General features: G+C 34.0%; 3 protein-coding genes across 4 annotated transcripts; 1 reads left to right on the top strand and 2 right to left on the bottom strand.

The window, feature by feature from the left end:
* Positions 1 to 1142: 1142 nt before the first annotated feature.
* Positions 1143 to 3302, top strand: LOC106415134 (ACT domain-containing protein ACR11). Its single transcript, XM_013855763.3, has 10 exons — positions 1143 to 1552; positions 1622 to 1667; positions 1756 to 1881; positions 1950 to 2044; positions 2139 to 2223; positions 2317 to 2376; positions 2543 to 2598; positions 2719 to 2824; positions 2922 to 2990; positions 3073 to 3302. Exons 1-10 carry the CDS (start codon positions 1395 to 1397, stop codon positions 3133 to 3135), a joined length of 864 nt encoding a protein of 287 aa, XP_013711217.1. The 5' UTR covers positions 1143 to 1394; the 3' UTR covers positions 3136 to 3302.
* LOC106415137 (ubiquitin-conjugating enzyme E2 36-like) lies at positions 3281 to 5208 on the bottom strand. Of its 2 annotated transcripts, none has more exons than XM_013855766.3 (8): positions 5000 to 5208; positions 4868 to 4895; positions 4679 to 4765; positions 4428 to 4486; positions 4046 to 4087; positions 3868 to 3941; positions 3651 to 3748; positions 3281 to 3552 (listed from the first exon to the last, which is right to left on the bottom strand). In XM_013855766.3, the coding sequence occupies exons 1-8, from the start codon at positions 5033 to 5035 to the stop codon at positions 3515 to 3517; spliced, it is 462 nt and encodes a 153-aa protein (XP_013711220.1). In that variant the 5' UTR covers positions 5036 to 5208; the 3' UTR covers positions 3281 to 3514. The 2 variants fall into 2 exon arrangements, with proteins under 2 accessions (XP_013711220.1, XP_013711221.1); XM_013855767.3 differs by having other exon boundaries at positions 3281 to 3569.
* A 978-nt stretch (positions 5209 to 6186) lies between these two features.
* On the bottom strand, positions 6187 to 9353 carry LOC106411958 (dol-P-Man:Man(6)GlcNAc(2)-PP-Dol alpha-1,2-mannosyltransferase). The gene is made up of 10 exons (XM_013852828.3): positions 8966 to 9353; positions 8473 to 8560; positions 8241 to 8400; positions 7949 to 8166; positions 7530 to 7825; positions 7314 to 7425; positions 7083 to 7221; positions 6747 to 6943; positions 6572 to 6661; positions 6187 to 6490 (listed from the first exon to the last, which is right to left on the bottom strand). Exons 1-10 carry the CDS (start codon positions 9244 to 9246, stop codon positions 6359 to 6361), a joined length of 1713 nt encoding a protein of 570 aa, XP_013708282.1. The 5' UTR covers positions 9247 to 9353; the 3' UTR covers positions 6187 to 6358.
* Between the last annotated feature and the right edge of the window lie 1389 nt (positions 9354 to 10742).

Raw genomic sequence — 10742 nt, forward strand, 5'->3', positions numbered from 1 at the left:
TAAGAATAAAAACATAAAAGTTAAATGTAAAACCCTAAACACGTTGTTTTTTTAAAGGCAACCCTAAACACGTTGTTATTAAAAGTATGATCACATATAATCGATAAAAGATGAAACAAGTGAAAAAGAGGAAGGTGAAGTGCGTAAAAGGGATCTCCACCGGCTGATGTATAGAAACTGTTGCCGTAGTCAACCGAAGATCCCTTTCACGAACTCGTCTTCCGCCTTTCTCACTTGCTTCATCTTTTAATTATTACAAATTTGAGTTTTTAATTCATTTTTTTTTAATATTATAAATAAGTTTATTTGAACATATTTTATTAAGTTCGTGATTACAATCGACACAAAAAATTATAATCTTATTGTAATAAAAAAACAACAATACTTGATTAATAAAATTTTAAGTAAGAAATTTTAATCCTCAAATTTCAAATTGGAAAAAAAAAATCTCATACTTTCGTTAACCAAACCATTTTGATCTCATTAAAAGCCAACCGTTAAATATAACTAACATCATAAAAAGGTTGACTTTTGACGAGACTGAAATGGCTTGGTCAACGAAGTACGAGATTTATTCGTGTTTGACTAGAAGTTAAAGGTTAAAATGGCGTGTTTATGAGCTGAAGACGTTTTGGCTTATTTTCGAAAATTGGGGGTTATTTTGTCAATTTTCCCTTATATAAATGGATGGCTAATCTATTTAAGTTTCCTTTAATCAAGTGGTTTAATCAAATCTTAATTCATTAATAATACTTTTCTATTGGAAGATTTTTGGATTTGAGTCATAATAATGTCTTAATTGGAGAAAAGTTTAAAAGAAAATCTTCAATATAACGATCAGGTGTGACTTTTTATTAGAAAAAAATGTGGAGTATAGATAAAACCACTAAAACATTAATTATAGGGCTTAATTATAAGAGATATAGTTTAATAGTTATTGGTTGTTTTCATCATAAATTCTCCAAATTTATAAATATAAAAATAAATTAATAATAGTAAAATTAACAGTAACTGAGTTTAAATATTCGCGTAAAGACAATCTCACAGATTAGACCAATAGCATGCCACATCCGATACAACTGGGACTAATCTGTCGTATTTGAAACAAAAATAAAATAAAATAAAATAAAATAATTATGGTGGAGCTTACTAAAGTGGTGAAAAGGAAAGCAGGGGAGAGGTGGGTGGCGATCTATCTAACGTTGAAGATAATAAGAAAGGAAAGAAAACGAACATTGTTTTTTTTTTTTTTGGTTTTGTCTCATCTTTTTTTATTATCCTCTCATGGCGGATAACACGAGAGCTGTCCAAATCCAAAGGCTTGTGTTCACTTCCCCCCATCTCTAGCGTTTCCTCATTCTTTCTTTTTTTTTGCTTTGGTTTCCAAGTCAGATATGGCTGCTATGGCCTCTGCTTCTGGTTCTGCTCTTCGCTTCACTGATGCTCCTAGCTCTCGCGCTATCAGACGCGATGTTGGAGCTTCCTGTCTTGCTCCTAGGACAGTCACGTTCGGATTCGTCGATAAATCTGTTACCAATCTCAACCGACTAAGGTTCCAAAGCATATATTGTTTGAGCTAATCTTTTCATCTCTTACTGATTCAATTCTTTTGCTGTGTCAGACTATCTTGTTTGAAGACTAGAGCATCTAATGCTACTGCTGTGGAGGTAATGAACTGATCGGATTATTACACAAGGATACTGAGAATACAAAAGTAGATTTTAAGTTTTGTTTTGTTTCTTGATTTTCTTGAAGAATGCAAATGCTGCTGATTCTGATAAAGTTCCGACACCAGTGGTCATAATCGACCAAGATTCTGACCCTGATGCGACCGTCGTTGAAGTTACATTCGGAGACCGTCTTGGAGCTCTACTTGACACTGTAATGAATTACTCTTCTTCTTTACTCACTTGCTTCTTCTTGGCTCTGATTAAAGTTTTTTTCTCCAGATGAATGCGCTCAAAAACTTGGGTTTGAATGTGGTCAAGGCTAATGTCTACCTTGATTCTTCTGGCAAGCACAACAAATTTGCCATTACTAAAGCGTATGTATTTTTTTAGATATAGTTAATGTTAACTTTGAGAATCAAGTCATAGAGAGAGTTGAGTTTAGATTGAATCTTGTTGCAACTGAAACAGGGATAGTGGAAGAAAAGTAGAAGACCCAGAGTTGCTGGAGGCCATCCGTCTCACTGTCATCAACAACATGCTTGAGTTTCATCCTGTAATAACCACTATTTTTATCCTAATATGAAAGCTCTTATCTTGCATAGTTTTCTCAAGTTACACATTTTGCTTGTGGATTATTTTGGAACAGGAATCAAGTTCTCAACTGGCAATGGGAGCAGCTTTTGGTGTTCTTCCACCAACTGAACAGGTTATTAACCCTTCAGGCTTGATGCTGTTTGTATAAATCTCTTAGGAGAAAATAAAGACTAGCCAAGTCATCTGTGATGAATAAGATAATAAGCACGTAACTTCAAAGTTAGCCTTCAAGATCATTTTAGTCTTTGTTAAGTATTTTGGATTGGGATGTTTGACAGGTTGATGTGGACATTGCAACACAAGTAAGCATTAAAGATGATGGACCAGACCGCAGGTAAAGATAATCCCATATCTTCTTATCTCAACTTCAAAAACTATCTTCAACGACCTCTAACTATAAAGTACTTTGTGATGATCATTGATCCATAACACTATTAATTGTTGAGAATTGCAGTTTACTATACATAGAAACAGCAGATAGGCCTGGACTGTTAGTTGAGCTGGTGAAGATCATTTCGGATATCAGCGTTGCTGTCGAATCTGGAGAATTCGACACCGAGGTACACTACTAATCCTGAGTTTATAATTTCAAACCAACTCTCCTTCTGCTCATGTTGCTCCCTATTGTTGCTTGTGAAACAAACTAAAACAAAACAGGGTTTGTTGGCTAAGGTAAAGTTCCACGTAAGCTACAGAAACAAAGCCCTAATCAAGCCTCTCCAGCAGGTAAAACTTTCAGATATCAGTGTGTGTGTTTATAAATCTTAATGTTGCCGTCTATTGAATAAACCAACATTTTTGATTGCAGGTTCTTGCCAATAGTCTGAGGTACTTCTTGAGGCGTCCATCCACTGACGAGTCAAGTTTCTGAAATGTAATTTACCAAAAGATAAAGAAGTCACATTCCATATGACTGCCTTTTACCACTTTTTTTTTTTACGTTTGACAAAAATAAGCTGCTTCCTTTTAGTGGCCTTTGCATACATCTGTAGCAGTAACATTCTCTATTTCAATCATTTTATCAAATTTACTTTCATTTACGACCTGTAAAATCTTATCTTTAACACGAACAAAGCTCAAGCAAATATGGGTAAAAACGAGTCTTAATGACAACAACACATCAAGAGAGTGCAAATCTTTTTCCCTTGTTTTAAGAGAAAGGATTCAGATAAACTTTGAGGTAGAGTTATCACCATATATAATGTTATTTAAATGACAACATCATTCTCCTTTTTGCACTCCCCCCCCCATCAAGCGCCACTTGCATATAGACGAGTCCACTCCTTAGCTGCATATATGTTCACACTGATATGAGATTTACCAAATGAGAGAGGAGGAACAAAGATTTAAACAAACTTTTTGATTTTTTAGATAATATTTAATCACCTGTCTCCACAGCTTCAGCTTCATTACTCTTCCAATGCTTAGCTATGTTCTCAGAAAGTGGATCATCAGGGTTTGGTGCACTTAGAAGAGCTTGGATACTTTTTAGTACAAGGGCATTGGAGAATCAGAAAGTGTCAATAATTAATATTAGTGGCTATAATGTTCTTGGTTTAGTAGAGAGAGAGAGAGAGGGAGAGAGTGTATGGAATATTTATACCTCAAGAGCACAGTTCTTATCTGTAGCGCAGGACTCCATTTGTCTTTCAGAATGTCAAGGCAGATCCTTCCAAGCTATACATACATACATAAGAGCAATACGACAAATGTTTCATAAGGATATATAAGCCTGTTGGTAAGAGAGAGAAAAAAAAATAGTAGAAGATTTTGCAACTAACCTTGTCAATGTTAGGATGGTATATTTTGGTGAGAAACCTAACCTGTGATACAAACGATATCATCAATAAGACACCCCAAACTCAATATCAATATAGAAACTTGGGTTCCTTGTCTAATACAATCAGTGAAAATGCATTGGATGAAGTCATAACAAATCACAGTCACCAATCTCACAAGGTATAAAATGAAAAATGTTATATTGTGTGAAGACAATCACCTTAATAAACATTTACAATGCGTTCATATTAATATAGTTGGGTTCCACTAACTTTATTAAAGTTATTATGAAATGAAAAAGAGAGTAATTATGAAATGAACCCAACTATGGAGCCAGAAACATGAAATGAAAAAGAGAGTAAAAACTCACAAAAGCTAACTTACTTTGGGAGCTGCCATAGGGTATTCTTCAGGCAAAAAGAGCTCCAACTTGAAAACTCCTCCTAGAAAATGAGAATGAAATAAAAATGATTTAGCACTGCACATTCTACAACACAGAGGAAGGAAATAAAAACATGAAGCGATGAAATCAAGAGCAGCTCACAGAAACAAAGATACAGACATTACTGACACATAACAAAAGGTAAAGTAAGAAAGAGATTATTACACACAACACTTGAAACCAAGTTAGTTACCTTCATAAGGAGACTGTGAAGGACCAAGAATCATGACATTGAAATAACGCATGTTTTCCTCTGACGGAGACGCGCTTATCCCCGGAGCTGCAAAAAGACACAACCTTTATTACTCAAAAACAAAAAAAAAAAACAGAAATTTTCGAATCGAAATCAAAAATTTGAGAATGAAACGATGAGCTTTTTTACCAGGTTCACTAAGTAGACGTTGTGTTTCCTACCAAGACAAAATCATAATAGATGATCAATATCAAGCGAACGATGAGCTACAACACAAACAGATTTAAAGGAGCTGAGAGAAATCGAGATCGGAGAACGCACCTTGATGATTCTTCGCGGTAGATTGCTATTAGCCATTATCGCGGTCTATCGGTCTCGGAGAATTTAGGGTTTTTGTGAGAGAGAGAACGAAGCTAAGCTAAAGAAGCACGGTGATTATCGAGAACGCTTCGTCGTCTCTCGTCTCGTGCGTGCTGCTTTTAATTCTTTTTCCTTCTTTTTCATTTTGGGAATATAGCACAATAATTTTATATAATTCATTTGACAACATCAAAGGTTTTTTTTTTTTTTAAAGTCAACTTTTTTATATTCAAATTTATGTCTTAGCTTTCTTTGCTGTAGCTTTCTTTTCTGTAGATTTCTAAAGCACTAATTTTTTTGTTCTGGAAATAAAACTCTCTATAGCCATATTTTGATTTTGCAGAGATTTTTTTGCTGTGAGTTTTTCAAGGAAAGCAAATCTCAATTGGTTGACATATATAGCTGTAGACTAAATTTTGGTTGTCCAGAGCATCTACAGCTCCAACCAATCATCCCCTTATTTACTTCTATAATAGCATTTAGAGATAAAATCACTCCAACCATATTCTATTTCTTTCTCTAAAATAGAGATCGCTATTTTCATCTCTATTTTTAGAGGAAGAAATAACATTCCTCTATGATAGAAACATACTTTTTTATTTACAAAATAATCTTTTAACTTTTTACTTTAGCAATTATAACCAAAATAAATATTTTTTAATGAAAATTTACTGTTTATATAAATATATAATCATACTTTTTATTTACATAATAGTTTCTATACAAATATTTAGTGTAAATAATATCATAATTTTATGAATGTTATACTAAATTAGATTGGTTTTCAATTTTCACAAATAAAAAATACTATTTGTAAAATTAGAAAAAAAGTATATCAAGAATATTCTTTTTTAGAGGAAGAAATAGATGAATACATTGGAGACAAACTCATCTTTATTATAGAGTTTCTCTATTTTAGAAGAAAAAAATAGGGAAATACATTGGAGATGGTGTTATAAACCATGACTAATAGTTAACGTCTGGTAATTAAATTGCTCATTTTCTTTAGAAAAACAATTAATTTTGCGTTAGAGTTTTTTTTTTGTTTGCCTTTTGGGTTGGTTTAACGTTACATGTTGTCATGGTATCCTCTCTTTTTCTTTCTGTCGCAATAGTCCAAACCGGAATCGCAAAATGAAAAGTAAGGATAAGAAAGATTAAGACATTGCAGCATTAGTGTTTTGGAGAATTACTACAAACTGAACGTGAAAGTTAAAGTCAACACTGATCAGTTATTTTGTTATTACATTCGGCTCAAAACTTGTTCAATGAACAAAAAGCTAAAGCTAATCGGTCTACAGAGTTTTCAAAATTTTGGTATCATTTTGGCACTCTTCTAAGCATTATGTATTTGCCGAACACATTCTTCTCCTGCCACTTGTAAGGGATAAAGAACGATCTATACTTTGCTGGCGATAGCTCTCTGTCCAGATAAGGTAACACCGCAATAGCCTGGAAAAAAAAAACGACCGTCTTAGATAAAGTGAAATTTAATATATATTTTGATACAGGAAGATGGTTTGATTCTTATACCTCCCATGTCGATAAGTCGCTGCCTCTATATGCATAAGGTCTGCTAAGCTGCAGCTCAATGAGGAATGTGCAAGTTTCTATATTCTTCAACTGAAAAATAAAAGATGGAGAAAATCAAACAATGCTCGAGATTCATGGAAGGATTTAATGAGAGAGAAGGGTATATGAGTTTTACAAATTGTTCATCAGATGCTTGGTTCTTGTTGTTGAAATATGAAGGTGATGCTGCAGTGCCTCCAAGTGTACTGTTAAATGGGAACGGAAGAAGACCTCGGAAACCATCATCGATCCACCGTACTTCGCTAATGTAGTCAGGCACGAAAAACGATGATGGGTATCGATGCCATTCGCTTCCCACACACAGAACAGAACCTGACACAACCAACAAAACCGAACAGTATCAGAAAACTTTTGACAAAAAAAAGACTTTGTTGCTTTTGCAGAAGTAAAAGTGAGATGTAATCTTCACTTTTGTTTGCATTTGTAATGATTGAAGCGTTCTGTTTTATACCTGGTCCAGCATCATCATGGTGCTCCAGAAGCTTGTAGACCTCTAAGGGAGCAGAATAGCCATTAATCAGAGAAAACGTGCGAGCATGTGAAGCACATAAGATAAGACCAAGGATAACAGGTCGGATGTATTTGGTTATCTGCATATTATATACAAAAAAAGTGAGAATCGCACAATCTAGTTCTTTCCAATTTGTGGAGAAAGAATAATCCTAAAGACTTTAGAACTTACTGTCACCAGAAGACTTTCCCTTGTGCTATACTTTTCCCGGAACAGCTCAGGGATGTTTTCGATAACAACAGAAGCAGAAACACATATAAGAGGGTATATTGGATAAAGGAACCTGCAGAAAATGATTGACAAATCCTATAATCAGCTTCCTCTAGATCGAGAAGCCCACCTTATAAATGGTCCAAAGAGTACAAGACGAAAGAAATAGAAGATCACCTTTCTTCTTTGTGGGGCTGAAGTGACATGAACGCCAGCCAAATATACATTGGAGAAATCACAACAAGCAAGCAACGGTCATACTTTCTTCTGATGACAGGAAACAGTACGATGAACAAAATCGCCAAAACAAAACCCAAGTTGAAGTTGTTAAAACCATTTTTTATATAAAACAACGGTCCTTCGGTCCCATAGAGATGGCTTTCTCCACCCCCTAAGACATTGTATATCAAGAGATTCAAAACCGAAGATGTCCATCTCTTGTAATAGTAGTGATCCACAAGTACTGAGAGTCCCTGTAAAAGAGGCAAAACTAGTGAAGATAGAAAACTACAGATGCGAATGAAATTCAGTAAAATGCAATAACTCCCCTAGACTCCACAGAGAGAAAGCATTTAGAATTAAGTGTTTTGACTTACAAGGAGTAAAATAGAGGTGGCAGCGCCAGAGATAAATGCTTGCTTGAATCTCTTAACCAGAGCGTAAACAACGATAGGTAAAAAGGCCAGGATAGAAAATGGCCAGCCAAGAATCACACCGAAAACTGAAACTGCAACAGCCATGGCATACTTCTCGAAAAGTAATAAACCAGATGAGAGACTCATGGCATACATAGAGAACGAACTCGGGAGGAAACCTAGTCAAGTTCAAGGAAACATGAATAAATATATGCAGGTATCACAAAGGTACAAGAAAAAACAGAACACTCACTGGTGCTAGCAAAGAAGCAGCCACTGGTTAAGCAGAGCATTGCAACTGCGTATGTAGCGATACGTTTCCCATACTTTCTAGAGAGTGCAACAACCAGGATAGTGTCCGAAACTGCAGAAACCAGCCCCAGGAAGAGTCTCACCGCATAGAAAACTCTAACCTATCCACCACACGAAGCAGATAAAAGATACGCAGTTGCATACCAATACATCAAGAAATCAGCAATCCTTACCTTGTCATCACCAAACCACCAAGAAGCAGGCCGCCCAGCTAACTCGTGGAAAAGAATGTACAGGTAGGAGCGAAGAGCAAAGTTCGAACTGCAAAAACAAACAAAAAAAGAAACTAATCTTTATGAATATGATTTCACATAAAACTCAAGTTAATGATTCATCTCTCTATACATGCATACTAGTTCACATCAACCAAGCAGAGTCAAAACTAAAGTAGCAATTAAGTTATCTGTTATCCAAAGCCGAACCATCAGATACTAACAAGCAAGAAGAACAAAGCCAAAACTGTTTCCTTTTTAAAACATTATCGAACAAATGAATAACTGCATTGAAATCAAAGCTCACAACTTTCACATTTCTGATTCCAAATTCAAACAAAAAGGTTGAGACTTTTTCCCATAACTCTCACTCAAACAACCATCTACACACACTTATACTCCTTTGAGCTAACATCGTGTCTGTTACTCACTACATGTAGGCAAGAATGAAAACCTGTATTCCCAGGTCTGAAACCCAGACTTGTACAGAAGATAATGGAGAGGCTCCCAGTAGTTGAACACTTCGTCGCAGTCGTGAACGATGTTTGAAGTCGCGCTCATGTAACGAAGGTAACATAGGGCGATAAACGGCAAGAACCACCCGAGACCGCGATCCTCCGCATCCCCGCCGTCGGATCGGCGAGGCTTGTCAGTCTTCGAGTACGGCTTGGCCGAAGATGAAGAAGAGCCGGAGAGAAGTGGGCGTCTCTGGCGAGTCGTCGTCGTCAGATCCATCGAGCTTTGAGGATTTTGCTCAGCACCAGTGCGGAAAATGGTCGTGGCGAGTGTAGAGATTGCAGAACCTCTCTTCTCGGCGGAAGCAATGGAAAGTCTCTCATGGGTACAGAGGGTTATGATGGGGGAAGCTAAAGCCTAGTAAAAACTATTTTCACTTTTCTTTTGTTTTTAAATTGTTACGATCTTCTAGATTATAAGAGAAGTACAATTTTAATCTACCATTAAAAAATTATACTTGGTCCATTTTATTAATTTCATCTATTAGATTATTTACATTAATCTATTAAATATATAAAGTTTCTAAAAAATCTTAAGCTATAATAAATAATAAATCAATTTTAACTATAAATTTAAATTTTATTTTTCGTTATAAAAAAACCAGTTGAAAAAAATCTAACCAAATCTTAATAAAAATTTAAATATTTTAAAATTAATGTGTTTATTAATTTCGTAATTAGTAATATAATATTATTATAAATTAATTTTGAATAATATTTTATTATAAAACAAAAAATAAAACTATATGCTAAAAATTTATAATTGTAGTCTATATTATGTTATAATAGAAGTAATACATGAACTAACTACGAAATTATATTAAATTGTTAAATTAACATATTTTTAAACATTACTTTCATTAATTAAATAAATAAATTATCATTTACGATTTAAAAAAATTAAAATTCATAAATTATGTAATAGTTTTATATGAAATAAAATTGTTAACATATGTGTTTTAACGACATACTCGATCAAACCTCTTAAAAATATTTTATCTTACGTTTGTGAATGACTAGGGTAAAATTTTCAGTTTTTTTTTTTCTGTTAATATTCATTAATGACACATGCATAATTACAATTTTGCCAGATTATAATATAAAAATAGCCAAAGGTATTCAAGAGATTTAGAGAATTTCATTTGTTGGATTTTTTTTAATATATATTCATTATTCCACGTCTGTATTTTTCCTATTTCTAAAAAGGTTAACCATATATATGTATATTTAGTTCTCTCTTGAGCTTAGAAAAAGAAAGTTAGAAAGAAAAAGTTTTTGGTTCAATATGATTAATTACACAGAACAAGTGACATGGTGTTGTAGGCCTGAGACGGATCGGATATCCGGGCAATTTTAAGGTATCCGGATCCGGATCCTTATCCGGCGGATCCATAATTTTACTATCTTTATCCGGATCCGGGGTTCTCGGATATCCGGGTGTCGGATATCCTTCTAAAAATTATAATATCCGGCGGATATCCGGATCCGGATTTGGATCCTTAAAATATATATAAAATAATATTAATATATAAAAAATATGAAAAATAATTTAAAAAATAAAAAAATATATAATGTTTTTAATTATTTCTATGTATAATATTACAAAATTTACATAAAATTTATATATACTATTATAAAAATAAAAATATATTAAATAAATTAATTTGTATATATATATATTACTATTTTTAAAATATTTATCAATAAAACTTACGG

Source organism: Brassica napus, chromosome C8, assembly GCF_020379485.1.
Source record: "Brassica napus cultivar Da-Ae chromosome C8, Da-Ae, whole genome shotgun sequence".
Classification (NCBI taxonomy): domain Eukaryota; kingdom Viridiplantae; phylum Streptophyta; class Magnoliopsida; order Brassicales; family Brassicaceae; genus Brassica; species Brassica napus.